At 38.5% G+C, this 16,930-nt stretch overlaps 1 protein-coding gene across 1 annotated transcript; it reads right to left on the bottom strand.

Moving 5' to 3' along the window:
* Positions 1–358: 358 nt before the first annotated feature.
* Positions 359–14,980, bottom strand: LOC145778624 (uncharacterized). Its single transcript, XM_082590153.1, has 11 exons — positions 14,885–14,980; positions 8,781–8,863; positions 8,135–8,312; positions 7,249–7,290; positions 6,747–6,865; positions 5,636–5,721; positions 5,335–5,380; positions 4,180–4,323; positions 1,176–1,241; positions 870–947; positions 359–538 (listed from the first exon to the last, which is right to left on the bottom strand). Exons 1-11 carry the CDS (start codon positions 14,922–14,924, stop codon positions 491–493), a joined length of 930 nt encoding a protein of 309 aa, XP_082446279.1. The 5' UTR covers positions 14,925–14,980; the 3' UTR covers positions 359–490.
* Between the last annotated feature and the right edge of the window lie 1,950 nt (positions 14,981–16,930).

Below are 16,930 nucleotides of genomic sequence, written 5' to 3'. Positions count from 1 at the left end.
AAGTCAGATCTTCTGAACATGGTCCATTTCCAACGGAATTCCTCTCGTTAAGTTCTGCATCAAACTTTTTTTCAAAATGTCACGGCAATCGTCATAACGGTGTAGGCGTTGGTGATACGAGACAGAGAACAAAGAATGGCAACTGAGAAGCTCCCTTCAAGATGACCGTGGGAAGCTTTATCCTCCGACTGAGAAATTTCTTTGAGAGCTCAACCCTGGCAGTTTCGCATACTTGTAGAGGCTTTGAACCACTGCCCAGCCACCTAGATTGACAGTTAAATAGCGAGTTTGAAAATCAACTTTTTCCCCAGAAACAGCAATACCATCCCTGTCAATCAATCACAACATCATGTTCATAAAAAAAAAATCGTAATTTGTTTCGACAAAATGTCAAACGATTTTCAAGTGTGATAAAAAAAAGTCACATTGCAGAAACATGGAAAGCAGAGCACGATCGGGATGCGGCAGTGTCCGAGTGGAGGTTATTCACTCACAATCCCATCTCTCTCTTGTGGGACTTCCACAGCTCCTTGACCCACTGTGACGAAACAAAGCCATGGTTATGACAACCGCATACGTCATCATCTAAGTACAACCTTTATCACAAAACACAAAAATACAAGAATAGGCGGCAACGGTTCACTTCTCCACGAGTTGAGCAACGCGTGCCAAGAGATAACAATCGTGGTCAGTTATGAAATAATTTCTTGAAGATGAACACGAAACTTATGAGGTGGCGCCATTGTGTTTGATATTATATCAATCCCCATCGCCAGTGAGCAAGTTGTAGCCTTTTGCAGTTCTTTAACAAAATGACACTAATTTCCATACAAAACATTGCAAAAGTTGGGCACCAAGTCATGTCCTACCTCGTCATCCTTGACCTTGAAGCTGTGCCTGACCCAGTTACAGAACTTATCCTCTTTCTTGGGCTTCCCACCAGGAAACTAAAGAAAACAAACAAATGATCAAAGTTCTGCCAAACTAACATTTCATGCTGGGGAAAAGAACATCTAGACTTGGTCGACATCGTTGTTCTAGGGCAGTCCCTTCAGCTTTGGGTGGGCGAAAAAGGATCCACATGACATGAGTATTAAAGATTCGTAATAATTAAATTTTAAAATTGGAAACAACTCCAGTCAAAAGAGCAACTATACAGGACACGAGGTACCTACCTTCTTGATTGCCAATTTCACTTCGTCAACTGTCTCATAAGTTTTGGAGGGGGTCACTTTGGCGCTCTGAAAGCGAATTAAGTCGAACAATTATAAACACTCAACCTTTGTTATACGAGACAACTAAAATCTTTGTCTTAAATTAAAGTTAAGAAAAATTCTCGTTCAGGCGATACCGAGATGGTACATGATTGCTTTATTGGCATCAGACATGCCTGTTTGCATTCGGACAAGAAAAGCTTTAACATGGTCATAGAATTACCCAAGAACAACGTGAGGGAAAGGAAAACAAACTAATAGAATCGACAAAAACGAAAGAATAAAAAGAGAAACTAACATTCAAGAAAATGGTATTTTTATTGAAAGAAAGTAGTCGCGTTTGGCGTTTGGAAACAATCGAGGATGGGAATGCAGCGCATTTCAAAGGGCTGGTGGAACATTGTCAAAAATTAAAAAAAAGTTGTTCTTGTTACAGCAAGTTCCGATCAAAGACGCTTTTCAAATGGAAAAGATGGAAGGCTGACAAAAGAACTTATCGTATAATTGACCACAAAGTTCTTGTTGATGGATTATCTGAAGAGGGTCTTGACAGATCCATCGATACTCGTCATAAGATGAGAGTCATTAGGTAACAATGACAAGGCGAAAGGTGGCCCAGCGATTGACGTCAGAAAGCAATCGGCGACGGATGAGGGCTTTAATTGTCGACCAGTAGCCGAGACATATGAATGTGGCCGCGATCAGACGCGCTCTTCACGCGCCACACGGATGTGACGTATAAATGCGCATAAGTGACGTCCACATGAAGTAATCTGGGAAAGCGAACATCGATATATTAAGACGAGGGGGCGGATTTATTAATTAAAATAGAAGCTCTTGAAAAGAAATCTCTCTTAGCGGGGATTTATGGCAAGAAAGTGGGGGCGGCGGTCTGTGGGAACAGAAGAAAAACAGAAGCGTTGGCGACAGTTCTGGCGATGACATCTACTTGGCACAATCAGGCGATGATGACACAAGCATCTTGTAGCGTGCCCAGGAAGCGTCCGCAGCGATAGCTAGTGGTTGGAATAGGCCACAGGAAACACCACAAGGAGAAACGATCAAACTTTGTGTTTTTGCTAATCGTTAACTTTTGTGTTTAAGCTACTTCATAAAAAGGATAAACAGTAATACGATGCAAATCTAAAAATAGTAGCACAAGAGTAAAACTTCCTTTACAAGTGGTATATTTAATGGACGGGTGGTTAGAGGTTGGACTCGCAGTCGAGAGCCTGCATGTTCGACTCCATCCACCCGCACTTGCTGTTGTTTCTCTGGGCAAGAAACTTTACGATAATTGCCTCTACCCAGTGATCGATTTCGAGTAATGGGTAGTACAAAATTTAAGTCATAAATAGAGTAGACAACCAGAAACAGACATTGCCGTCGGCTGCAGCGTGGGCCAGGTGTACGTCGGAAGGCGTACACCGATGCATAGCGCTCAAGTCCGTTTTCCCGCAATGCAGGATAAAGATATGAAAACAAACAAATAGTGAGACAATATAAAACCACTTGTGAGGCATCTGCAATAAGCCGAGTAGAAATATTGAAATCTTGGCTTAACGCTTGATAAGATCTTGGTTTGGCATCTATCAGCTTGGAGATGTCATGAGATGGAGAAGGTTGCGCTTGTACGGATACGTGCAACGCCTTGAAGAAATCGCGTGGCAAGGAAAATTCAATTCTTTGACGTTCTATGGGTTAGGGTTGGCACAATAACATGTGGGAAGATGTACGGTCGGAAAATCTCGTCTCTGTCAACCCTCAGAACCGGGTTGCATGGATAAATGCAATCGAACACAGTAGACTTTCAATGGCGTACGAGCCTCGCAATATGGGAACAGAAGTAACGTTGAAAAATATCCTCATGGAATTCAAATTGTTGCATCACAATAACACGTTGACAATTTTTAGTCACAAAAAGTAGTTCAGCTTCACTATTTTACAATTTGACCAGCCCAAGTACGACACAGGGTATCTGGGGCAACAGTATGACGGGCTGCATAGACGTGGGATGGCGATGAACAATTTGTGGAAGAATTCAGAATGAGACCAACGCAACTTTGGTTGGTTTATAGAACCTTTCACAAGACTGTGGTGTGACAACAAAGAAAATGGACCAAATGATTGGAACGGTGTAAGCCTCTAACTGGTCGGTGGAAGCCACAGTGCGTCAAACAAACCCATGGATCGGTTCAGCAATGAGAACTGCCATAACTACAGTGGTGATGACGGCAGTGGCAGAAATGTAATAATCATGTTTTATTTTGTGCTAATCGCGATACCACATAGTGCACTGCAATTAAGCACAAAAACAAGGAAGCAGGGAAGAGCTATGTTGTCAGCGGGTCAGCTGCTCCCATACAAATCAATGACTTGACGATTCCATGACTGCGGTAGATATGTGTAGTGTGTACTGTGTGTGTGTAGTGTCGACTCCAACAAACGAATCGAGTGGTTCCGTTCAAATCATCCACTGCGCGTGGAGTGACTCACATTCGTCACTGGGACGCAACACTTTGTGACGTCACGGTCTTCGTTATCGAGCGATTGAATGGTACCCATAGAAAGTAGTCAATGAGCGCCATCGAGTGCCCGTTGTTCATTATGAATCGATATTACGCCGTCAGATCGCGAACTTGACATTTGATCGTCTTATCAATAGCTTACATTAGCAACCCACGATTTACAAATTCGCTGATGGATACGATAAAGCTTCACCCACAGTGATGATAAGAGCTTTCAGATACAGAAGGGTGTGCTGTAAAGAAATCAGCGATCGAAAAAGGTTTGCTTGACAGCGACATCAATTGACAATCTTATTTGCTGGTTAGCTCATTAACGTTAAAGAAATTATTCATTAATGCAAATAAATTCTATTTGAACACATGCGACTGTAGCGAGGGACTGGAAGTGATTTCAAGAAAGCATCCATCTCCACTAAGCTAAGAAATAATGAAATTACCTGGGGAGTTTTATTCTCCTTTTGTTGAAGTGGCGTTTTAGGAGCTTCTTTCTTTTTAGGTGTTTCTGCCTCTTTCTTCTTCTTCTTCGGAGTTTCAGCAGCTGGTTTCTTACTCGCTTCTTGTTCCGTCGGTTGTTTGCGTTTCTGTGAACAAAAGCAAATCATTCTGAACCTGCAAACGTAGGCGATGTGTAGGACTTCAGTGTATTCGTTACAAAGCGTATTGCGATAGTCTCTGGGATTGACAAAGCAGGAGCAAGTGAGACATGAAATCATCTGAAAACGAATGTATGTCGGAGGACTGAAGGAAGCTGAAGAAGGAAACTGAGACAATGGTTGGGTCAGGAGAGACAAAGATAACGTCGAAAAAATGAGACAATTGAAAGTTGGTAAAAGAAAGTGAGGAAATCCGAAAAAGATGGAGATTGCGTGACAGAAGATATGGAAATTGTGGGAATGAAAGAGGAAGAAGATGCTGCTGATAGAATGATGTGGAGGACTGCAATCTGCACCAGCGACCACACTTGAAGTGGGCATAGAGCCAGAAGAAGATTAAGTAAAAGCACACGGCAGGTCACATTATTACATTCCACGTTATCGTTTGTTTTATCTGACTTTGCTGAATATGTGTATTTTTACTCACAACAAAATAAATGTCAATCAATCAAAAATGTCAACCAATTCATTCCTTGTGGTTCATCATTCGTTACTGGAATGATTGCTGGAGTCATGGAATGCCCATGAGATATTAGCGGACGTTTACAGTGTAAATTGTCTTATCTCTGTTTCTTAGCTTCAAAATACTAAGCAAGCATGCTATCTTGATATGTAAAACAGTTTTAAGAATTTCATGTTTATAACATTTGTCGTATGCTTTATTGAGTGGATATGAAACAAACGATTTCGTTACATCGACTCTTGAGCAAAGTCACGTGGCCAACAAAAGTCGCGTCACAGTCGAGAGTCTCCAATAGGAGCCGAACGTTCGATTGTTGACGTCACGCAACGTAAGAAGACCAAATTTGCAAACTGTGAACCTCATGAACTGCAAACTGAATGGCTGCATACTATACAATGCATAGCTGGTTCAGCCATGCAAGCATGGAAGTTTATAAGGATGGTGATTGGTAGTCGTTGTAAACAACACAATGTTACCTTGGCAACGGGTTTTGGCTCGGGGATTTCTTCTTCACTTTCCTCACTGAAATCATAAACGATTTGCATGAAAACCACATAATAATACAAATCACCTTTGACCAAGTTGCATCCAAGATTATGATGTAGTCCGTGAACTTCCTACAAACAAAGTAACGTACCACCCCCGGCACCCCACCTTAGTTCAATCTTAAATTTAAGGGTTTAATGTGAGAACCCCACTGGCAATAATGTCCCAGCATTAAGCATTGTTACCAGCACAGCAGGCCATAGCCCCAATAGACGGCATTATTATACTTACTCAGAATCCAACTCATCATCTTCATCTTCCTCATCCTCGTCGTCTTCATCAAGATCAACTTGCTTCTTTCCATTTGTCTTAGCGACCTGAATGAATGCATATTATTCATTGGCAATGGTGCAGCCACCGGAGATGGTGACTAGAGGTGCAAATCGTTTTTTTTTTTACACCAACAATTTGTCTGAAATTGAAATGTTGGAACAAAATTTGTACTTTTGCTTCTTTGAAATATTTGTTCTGAAATAATCAAGACATCGATAAATTACCAAAATACAACTTAGTCACTAAACTTTTTATTAAATCTTCATTTGACAATACCAATGATCCAAAAGGATGCGTGGTTGATAAAGGAATCAAAAAAAGTATAAAGCATCGAACTAAATTGACAAATGCAAGTTTATTAAATTGAAAGAACTTGAATTTGCCAATTTAGTGTAAAGTTAACCTGTATCAGCCGACTAGACTGCAAATTCACCAATTGCACTTTAAAGAACATCATAATGCATTAATGCTCCATATAATCCTCATCATAACGTGCAATGAAAGAAACAAACTAACATATAAAAGAAATTAAGACAAGCAACAAAGGGGGTTGACTGTTAACATGGTCACAACTTGAGACCGAACAGTCTCATCCTCATCATTGGTAACAGTTGAAGTTGGGTGGTTCATTGGTACCACTTGCTGAGACACTTCTGACTTACAGTTAACAATTTCTTTTGCAGTTTTTTGTTATGATAAATAAAAAAGCGGTTACTTGAAAAAATGCATGAAACGGTTGGAAATAATATAAAAAAATAAAATAGATAAACAGATAACGTAAAAAAATTATTAAAATAAACGACGACTAAAAAACGTTTTTAACCATCCCTAATAGCGATACATTCATACAATTTGTGGTAGGTTATTGCGCACGTACAAATAGAATGGTCTATGGTTTCAAATTAGGTGCCTGGTGATGTTTAAATTATAACTGTTCAGCAGCGATTGTTATTACCACTACAGTACTTTGTAAGCCACTTTCAAATTTATAATACTTTAGATTAGAAGCAGAAAAGAAAAAATAATTTCTCTTGGAAAGTATTGGTTTTAGAAAACTTCAAAACCGAACCTTCCCAGGTTTTTTAATCATTGCGGTTGGTTTTTTGACTACTTCTTCTTCAACGTCTTCTTCATCACTTAAGTCATCTGCTTCAGAGTCATCTTCGTCATCATCATCCTCTTCAGCTTCTGCACGTAAATTGAAAGCAATGGGTTGTTATGCTTGAGTGAGCGTTGCTTAAGTTTAAGTGCTAAGGTCCTTTCATAGCCAAAGGACAAATGCATCTGCTTGGATGGTCCAGCAAGGAAGCAGAGCAATATTTGCCCGCCTCACCTCCGTATCATAAGGGAAAGACCAACACAAAAGTTGCTTAAAATTACAATAAAAGGCTGATACCCCAGACCAAACTCTTTAAAGCTTACAGTATATTATATTATACTCTATGTTATTAAATAAAGGCAACACAGCATGCATTCTGATGCACCCGAAAGCAAAGGTCAGCTTGAAACACAGTTTGTTATGATCTCAAGCAGACACTATTGGAAAAGGAATCGCTTACAACTCAACTCACCCATTATCATATGATTCCCAACCAAATGTACAGGTCCACTTCCTGAAGATATAAACATTGTATAAGAACGGTCGGAATGGCCCGTTTCGGTGAGTCCGATTCGGTTAGTCCGATTCGGTGAGTCCGATCCCTTCACGGGGGATTTTTTCATTTTTTTTTAAATTATCGGGTACCGTAGCCTAATTAATTATCATTGCCGTTTTAGGGTTAGGGGTTAGGAGTTAAGGTTAGGGGTTAGAAATTAGGAACTCACCAAATCAGACTCATCGAATCGGACTCACCGAATGGTAGCAGACCCAAGAACGGTAGATATAAAATAATAAAGATGATAGTAGATATGCAAGGTGTAATGTGCACTTGTGCAGTTTTAACAACTTTAATTATAATTAAACTAATGTGTAATTAGTAATTACACAAAAATACTAAAAATTAAGTGAACATTGTACAAATAATAATAATAACAATAATAATAATGCTTTTATTTGCGCCCATTGCGTTAACATACAGTACACTGCGATCACAGATGCTATAAAACAGACGACAGGAAGCAGCGAAGTGACATATAGTCTTCGAGTCAGCTGCTCCCCTTATTTTGGCTTGCCTTTAAGTGTCTTTTGCCGAGACACAGCCGCATGTTCTGGAGCAGTGTTGAACCCACGTCCTTTCGAACGTCGCGCAGACGTTCTCACCACTCGGTTACACAGCCGACATCTTTTTCTACCACTTTTTCTTGTCAACCAAACCACCAAGAGAAAATGCTATTTATGACCTCAGGTTGGACAATTTGAGAATGGTTACAAAAAAAATTGTATGCCTGCGTTATGTTTAAACATAGACATTGCCAACTACAATTTTCACAATAATGCAAAGTTGTATGCCTGCAAACCTTCAACAAGTTTAAATATTGCTGGTGGGACAATCGTTAAATCAGACAAGCCGACATCTTCTTGTTTCCCACAACGCAAGGAACAGATACAAACTTGGACTTTCTCTTGCTGATGATTAAACGATACAACTTCCACTAAATTTCTTTCTCCTTGTTTTGCCTTCACTCCAAGGCATGCCTGACAACATTTGAAGAAAAGTTAACAAATGCCGCATATAATTAATTGAAGCGGCTTATGCAAGAACAACCCAAAACACACAGAAAATCTTCAAAAGAAAAACTAAATATTTATAAATAGAATGATTTAGTCAAATTTAAACCTGAATCAACTTTATAGCATAATATATTTTGAAGCATATGCTGAATCTTTAACTAAGTAATCGATCAAAGTTAAAAATAATTCTGACCTCTTAAAGAAATGGAGAATTGACTTTTTTTTTATGTCTTCTATTTTTGAACAATTGCAAGTGATTGTTGATATATTAATTACATTAACTACTCAGAGTTCAGAAAAAGCAGCTACTTCCTTACTGTCCAGTTGCTAATTATTTACAGGAATTTAGGGCCTACAAATTAATTCAAAAAAACTAAACTACTGCATGCAATATACCATGACATAATAAGTATAAAAATAACAAGCTCTCACTCTTTTTAAAACGAGCTGTTCCATACCGCCGTCATCTCTTCCTTCCCATTGGGTTGAGTTTTGTTGACTTGATAGTTTTGTACCTAAAGATTCATGATTTAGAATGCCGCTAAGCAATGCTTGAATGACCGCCAGTGCTACCTCCTCGGTCGGCCGAGTTTGGCCGCCGGTTTCTTCTAGCTAATTATTTAATTTCGCAACAGAATGATCGTGGCGTCGAAAATATCTAGTGTCAAAGAGTGACGCAGAATTAGGTCAGCAGGACATAATCACCACTGTTGTATTGTGCTATTGTAATTTGCTGTTGTATGGAAAATATCCAGCTGCGATCATCAGCTATAAGTCTTGTTTGCAATTCACGGCGTTTATTTTAACAAAGTGTTAATCCGAACTTCCAAAGTGCTAATTTAAATCGGCTGGCAATATGGTCGTTTCTATGTCGTTTCATTGTTGTCAAACATTGAATCGTTATTAAGGAGAACTAGGTTAGTTGACATTCGAGGGGAAAACATGTGTCTTCATAGTTGAGAAATGTTTCCGCTGTGGGTTAGTGACTTCACAGTCTAGGGTGTACGGTTTCTAAACTTTTTTTCAAATTTTCCAACGAAACCAATTTTTTTTGTTGGGAAATAAGCTGAAAACTCATTATCTCAAATATTTTTTTCCTACTTCAACAATTCAAGGTCCCAACTCAAGAAAGAAATTTGGTGTAAAATCATGGTACCGGCGATGGGAATTTCAACCACTAAAAAGGACTTTGAAGCTTTTTGCAGTTAGTACGAGTAACATTAAGAGTTAGATATAAAAAAGTGTGCCACAGTGGTCACTAGCCTGGGGTTCAAAGAGCTAGGGGGCTGGAAGGGCCCCAAACAGTGGCTGCAAGGGCCCTAAAAGTGTCCAAGTCAGCTTTATGAAACGACGGGGGTCAACTTGCACTATAATTGCAAGTCCAATAATTAATCTCATTACCAAGCCAAAGATACTTTAGCCTTGGTTCAATGTTATACATATTGAACTGTTTGGTTTACAGATTGTCGCTGACAGGGTCCAGCACTGTTCGCTGGTAGGTAGTCAACTCAAACGGGTCACTCAAAATTGACAAGTGCATGAAGTGCTATTGCCAGGATGTGCAGCTTCCCATCCCAGCCGTTTTGTGACTTAGACTGAGTTACTCGGTAGTCTCTGAAACTAAGAGTTTTATAAATTAATTATTAAAAAAAAACAGCTATTGTACTTACAGCATATCATTATACTTTCCTTATTCAATTCATTCACAGAATATTTTATGGTAGTTTTGTAACTCTGTAAAATGGCTACTTCAGCTACTAGCAGCCGAATGTCCATAAAATAACTACCAACCCATCAAATAAAGAAACAACCCAAAGTTGTTGAGAAGTAAAAAGAAACTTGCCTCTTTTTATGACATTGCCATGCAATGTTCACCATGTTTATCACTTGCTACCCCAAACATCTGGCATTCATTAATAAACAACCAGATGTCAAATGAAAGAGAAATTGGTTTTGTGAAAAAAGGCATTACTGAAAGAAAAGTAAAGGATAGTAATGATATGCAGGAACAGGAAAAAATTAATGAGGTTGATGACAGAATAAGAGGTTATCTTATTTCGATGATGCACTGATTACTTGCAGCATTTAATGTTGCCAGGGCTGTGGAGCCACTGTAAGAGAGCATTGGCTTCGGCTCCAGCGCCATCAAGCATTTATCAAATAGCTCTTGCTCTAGCTTCTGAGCCATCAAGCATTCATGCAATGGCTCGGGAGCTGCAAATTTTTAAAAAATTGCTCCAGCGCCGGCTCCATTAAGTATGTTTATTGTTCATGGCATTTACCACAGTAGTAGGGTGGAGTGAAAAAAGTTTTTTGTTTAAATCGAAAAAAACGGGGTTCTTAAATCCCGACAAATGACCTAAAACTTCATTAAAAATTGACTTTAGGGGGTTGCCCCCATTTTCCAGCCGGCAACCCCCCAATTTATGCGGGCGAGGGGGTAAAATTGTCTATCTCGGTAACCACTGGTCGTAGAGTCATGATATATAGCTCAAAAGCTGCCAAAACATCATGTTTCTATCTGTCCTAAGAAGAAAGTTTGCTCTATTTACAATACAAAACGAGTTATAGCCAAAAAACCAAAATATACACACATTTTTGTTAAAATTCAGCATTTTTTCTGACAAATTGTGATCTGTCATAAGTTTTTTGAAAAAAAAATCTGATATGTTGCACAAGATATAATAACACACTGATAATACCGAAGATTGGGCCCATAATCGAAAAATATTCACAACACAGTCCTTTTAACATCAGTTCAAAACATCATAATGAAGCACTCACATTAAGCATAATGTTAATTGCAGCAGTGCAAAAATATCACAAGTGTTTGGTGATGAACTTGAAAGAACTCATATTCATTTCGCAAAAACAAGTTGCTTTGCCTGGTGTGACATGTTAGCGACATGGCCGAGCGGAACTGCTCGTGGTTTTCAATACTGCAGCGGCAAAGCACGAGTTTGATTACGGCTGAAGGCAGATCGTGTTTGACATATATTTGGGGGGCTGGAGACTCGAAGAGTGGTAAACTCATATCCCAGTCGCCCCCAAACTTAACGTTTTTTTATAATTTTGTTGATTTGTAATTCCTCAGTTGAAATATTTCAAGTGTGAGCTTTGCTAATCCTAAAAGGCTCTGTTTTTAAAATGACAATTCAGGCTTTCTGATGGCCCGATAATTACAAAAAAAAATTGAATAGGTATGTCAATTGGATTAAAACGGCTTATTTAAAATGCATTTTTGTGTCAAATGTTTTCATCAGTTTACGAGACTTAACTTTTTGGCGAATGAGTCCATCTCGTCTTTCAAATCCTGAAACTTGTGCTGATGCTTCTGTTACGAGCTTCACATGTCGTTCCACTGTTTGATTGTGGCATGGATAAAACAAAATCAGAGGCTTCTCATGGCACTCTTCCAACTCTGCATCGGTTAAGTGCTCAATTGCTGGAGAAAGTTGTTGATAAGGTTCAATATCAACTAACTCGTGGTATGCCTTTGCTTCCAAGTTCAACTTTGGAACACTAAACAAACAAATTGGACTGCAGTTCAATGGGTTGGAACTGCTATGACTTTCAATGTCCATAAGTGAATTTGTTTCAGCGGCATGTTTGCGAATTGCAAGCACCTTGGTCACACCCTTATTTCGTATGTCTTCATTATCATCCCCCAGCATTGCAATCAGAATATTTTCGGGCTGTGCGAAATAACTGTTTCTTGTCACCACATTCAAAACAATTTCCCGAACGTTTTGGTCAGAAAAATTCAAAAGTCGTTGAATCAAGTTGAAAAAGTTTATGGATCCATTTGTTATATGGTTGTTTAGCTTGATTTCAAACCAAGTCGGAAAATATACTTCAAGGCAAAAACGAACCAGAATCTCCAGGTTCAAAGGCGGTTCATCCACTGTCACATAATAACGTAAAATTCTGCATCCCAAAGTTAGCCATCTTGAATGCACAACTGGTCCAACCTCCAAATAAGCCAGATCATCATCAACGTTTCCTTCAATAATTGCCCAGCAAATTTTATAAGCATAGAACTGGTCCGTACTTAAGTCATTCACAACTTCGGATGGGAGCTTTGGAAAGGCCAAAAGTGGTGGCGAGAGCTCTTTGAATTGAGTAATTGGCCAACAGGATACAGTTCCATGTAGTTTTTTCCAATTGGACCTGCAAATGTGTCTGGGCCACTTGTAGCACCATCGAGACCTGCAAACACATGTCCCAAAGGCAATTCATTAGCTGTAGCCTATGTAGCAGACATACCGTACTATCCATTGAAATGGCTTATTCAGCAACTCTTCCAGGCCTCGAATGCATCCGTTGTGTTTTCCTGTCATTGATACAGTGCCATCAGTACCAACAACTGCCAGTTTATTTTGCAATTCTGTACCTTGTAATAAATTGAATAGATGTTGAGCTATGGTTCTGCCCTTGCCATCTTCAGGTGAAAAGTGGGTGAGGTAATAACTCCCCGGCTCGCCAACTACAGTATAGTGTTCTTCCAATTGAACAGATCTGTAGTGCTTTTCGTTTGGACCTTGCACAACCGTTTGTGTTGTATCTTTACGTCCATCAAAGTATAGACCCATTCACTATACTGAAATTTTGTTGCTCTTCTTGCCGTAGTTCCTCCCTGCATCTTTCACATTCGGTATTATCAGTGTGTTACTATATCTTGTGCAACATATCAGGTTTTTTTTTCAAAAAACTGATGACAGATCACAATTTGTCAGAAAAAATGCTGAATTTTAACAAAAATGTGTGTATATTTTGGTTTTTTGGCTATAACTCGTTTTGTATCGTAAATAGAGCAAACTTTCTTCTTAGGACAGATAGAAACATGATGTTTTGGCAGCTTTTGAGCTATATATCATGACTCTACGACCAGTGGTTACCGAGATAGGCAATTTTACCCCCTCGCGCGCATAAATTGGGGGGTTGCCGGCTGGAAAATGGGGGCAACCCCCTAAAGTCAATTTTTAATGAAGTTTTAGGTCATTTGTCGGGATTTAAGAACCCCGTTTTTTTCGATTTGAACAAAAAACTTTTTTCACTCCACCCTACCACAGTAGGACACAACGGTTTAGTAATTTGCATTGTAGTATTATATATAAAATTCTGTTTAAAGGGGCAATCACACTAAAGTAGTAATTTTGCAGCTTCATGTCATCAGTTTATCAGTATTACTACTTGATTTTAAGCTAATCAAGATTAGGCTACCCAACCCTGAAGCTGGAGCAGGTAAAATTTTTGTAGCTCCGGCTCCACAGACATTTAAAAAAAGGCTCCAGCTCCAGAAAAAATGCTTGGCTCCACAGCCCTGAATGTTGTTGCAATAAATTTCAATCTTGTTGTTCGTTTTTGATGTGATTATGTGCTTTTTGTGTTATGGTAGTGTTTAAAATGTTTGTTTTTTGCCTGATATTTCAAAATTTCGGTGTAGACAAGCATCAAAGGAGTACATTGGACATTGTAGTAGTGTTGATGGTTTCATACAGTGTGTACCAAAAATGTATCTACTTTTTTTGTGTGCTCAGTACTCAACTTACATGTTCTCGTAATAATAAAAATGGACAAAAGTTATTGTTGCACTTGCTAACATATTGGGCTTGGTGCCTTTGAAGCAGAAGCAAAAAAATATATCAGTTAATGAAAATCAAGAGATGCGTTTATTTTTTTGTTACACACTGTAGATAAGGTTTGTTTAAATGTAGAAAAGTGGCAGTTGGGACCTCGAAACCATGGAGTTGAGAAAAAATATTTCACATGTGGTCATAACTACTTATTTCCCGACAAAAAACAATGGTTTCACTATAGGTTGTAAAAAACCGTACACCCTACTTCACACCCTCAATGGTGACATCATAACGGTATAAATGGTCTGGTTTTACGAAAGGCGGTATGCAGTTGAACAGTTGAAACAATTTAGTGTCATTAGATGGTCCGCAATACCGGATTACAATCCCGATAAAGCAGTTATTGTGTGGTACAATGATTCTATTGCAGGACGTCGCCCAGACTTCAATAATGTTAAGTGATCATTTTAGCATTGTTGCAAGTTTAATTCGATTTACTTGTGCTATCATTATTTGTATTTTGGCCTCCAAGCACGCCGACTTGGCCGCCGAGAAGGAGCTCTCGGTAGGCCACGATGGCTGCCGGAAAAAAACACGAGTTTTAAGGCCTGCCACACATGGTAACTATAGCCTAGCAATTTTCACTACATTAAAGGGACAGCGTGTTTCTGAAATACTGTTAGTGGCATCTAAACGATACTTTGGCTCGTAAATCAAAAGAATTTCTAAACTTACACCAAACATATTCTTTACCGGAAAAAAACACGAGTTTTAAGGCCTGCCACACATGGTAACTATAGCCTAGCAATTGCACAAAATCATATCACCTGTCACGTATCTTTAGACAGTTTTAATACAGTACTTCACTACATTAAAGGGACAGCGTGTTTCTGAAATACTGTTAGTGGCATCTAAACGATACTTTGGCTCGTAAATCAAAAGAATTTCTAAACTTACACCAAACATATTCTTTACTGGATTCCATTGGTAAGTCCATACTTTTTGTGATTCTTTTAAAATTTAAACTTGGGTTAATTTAATTTTCAATTATCTGGAATGAACAAAACAGTCAAACACTTTTCAACAAATAACCTTGTTTCACAATTGTTTCTATGAAACGAAACATTTAAGCTAGTAGGCTACTAAGATTCATCTGACCAAAAAGGCTACAAATTTTAATCCATACATAAATATAGCTACCATTACAATATACCGTATGTTTTACAATTTATCACATAGAAAATGCCGTAACTAATAGTTTATGGTAAAGTACCGGTATGACGCACCATTAATTTCAATATGCTTTTGCAGTCAAGGACATAGGCTGCCATAAAACGATACAATTTTGCTGGATTACACTGTTAAATATGTAACTAATCTCAGCTCCTCAAAACACTATTTTTTTATAATTAATCGCTTGGTATATATCCTCGGACTGACAGAGCCTTGATAGGTTGTTTCTGGTAGAAAGTTTTGACACAGGGCAGTTACCCAGATTGAAATTTCCGATTGTTGCTGGGGAATTATTCCATCCATTAGGTCCAGTCCTTAAAATGGGATAAAGATTGTCTTCCATCCCAAAATGTGCCTTCCATTCCGTTTCCACCTTCCATTCCTTTCCCTGTCCAACTCCAAAACAGGGTTGCCAGATCAAAATTGCAAAAAAAAGCCAAACTTGACTAAAACTCCAGCCAAAATGAAAATAAAAAAGCCAAATATCTTTTAAGAGCCAAAAAAAAGCCAAACAAAGCATGACTATCAAGTACTAAAAACAAGTTATCATCACATACTTGGTGTTATTAAATGAACGAATTAACAGTACAAAGCACTTTTTACCTCGTAGGGTGCACTGCAGAGAGCATAGCCAGAACAAAAGTATGTTTGGCTAAGAAAAGGCTCTTCAAAATATGCTTCAATTAAACAGTAAGAAATCTTACACCCTTAAAAAGAGTGTGAAATATTGATTGAAGACCTAGAAAGCTTGTTTTAGAAAACTGTTGCACATTCCAAATAAACTTACAATTTAGGACGTGAGGCGCAATTACACTCTTCACCTTGCAATGAGCACCCAAACATATAAGCGGAAACATTTGGTGCTGGCATGAAATCATGAATCATATTTGAAAAAAATTACAAGTCATCAGTTGAGTCTTGCATGATTTCACTTTGCGTGTACATTAAGGTGGTTCTTAAAATTGAATTTTACTTGGGACAACCTTTCAAATGGTGAGATTGTCAGAAAAAATAACTCCTGCAAACTTTTTTTAAATTTGAAGTTGATTTAGGGGTGGCCTTCCCCCGAAAGTAGGCTACTATGCCCTCCCTCAACATACCAAATCTGCGTATCTCAAAAACCACTTGAGCTAGAGATACTGTACGGTTTTTTGTCGAAAGATGCAGAAAACATAGTTTCCTATCTGCTTTCTGAACATTAAATGCATCTATCTTAAGTAGAAAAGCAGTTATTTAGAAAAAACACATTTTAACACAAAAGGTATGATAGCATTAGCTCTATAAAAAATATGTGACGATCAGTGTTCCCTCTAAGAAATTAGGACTCGTGAAATCTGTCCAAATCTTGATTTCACAATATTTTTTGTGACCACGAAATAGTCTACAGAATTTCGTTTATTTTCTCAATTTTTAAACCTTAGGGAACACTGGTGACGATATTCATTTTCAAATGCAATTCTGGTCTGTACTGCGAGAAGCGATATTATCGACAATATTGTTCTTGTAGCCTACGGTGCAATTTGGAAAACAGTTTCCTGTATTCAGTAACAACTTGCAAAAGAAACTGAAGTTGGACCTCATCTTTAGTTTGAGTTAGTTAAAATCCTAGATTACAGCAACTCCTCTCCCTGCTCTGTCATTGACTGCTGAAAGTCCCTTTGCTATGTGTAAAGCTTGAATAAATGCACCATATTCAGTCCAATGAGCAGGATCCTTCGAAAGTATTGCTTCATCTACACCCAACAGCTGAAGAAGCCGTTTTGAATTTAG

Source organism: Aplidium turbinatum, chromosome 10 (genome assembly GCF_918807975.1).
Source record: "Aplidium turbinatum chromosome 10, kaAplTurb1.1, whole genome shotgun sequence".
Lineage (NCBI taxonomy): Eukaryota > Metazoa > Chordata > Ascidiacea > Aplousobranchia > Polyclinidae > Aplidium > Aplidium turbinatum.
The sequence above is the reverse complement of the archived record's forward strand: the minus strand, read 5'-3'. Positions and strand labels throughout refer to the sequence as shown.

Bases quoted from the DNA above. Each gene is read 5' to 3' on its own strand.
- LOC145778624 (XM_082590153.1), bottom strand. From the start codon at position 14,924: ATGGACTTACCAATGGAATCCAGTAAAGAATATGTTTGGT. The intron at 5,722-6,746 runs GTTCGGTTTTGA...GCATTCATTCAG, and splicing joins TGATTAAAAAACCTGGGAAG to GTCGCTAAGACAAATGGAAA. The intron at 1,242-4,179 runs GTAATTTCATTA...ATTCGCTTTCAG, and splicing joins AGGAGAATAAAACTCCCCAG to AGCGCCAAAGTGACCCCCTC.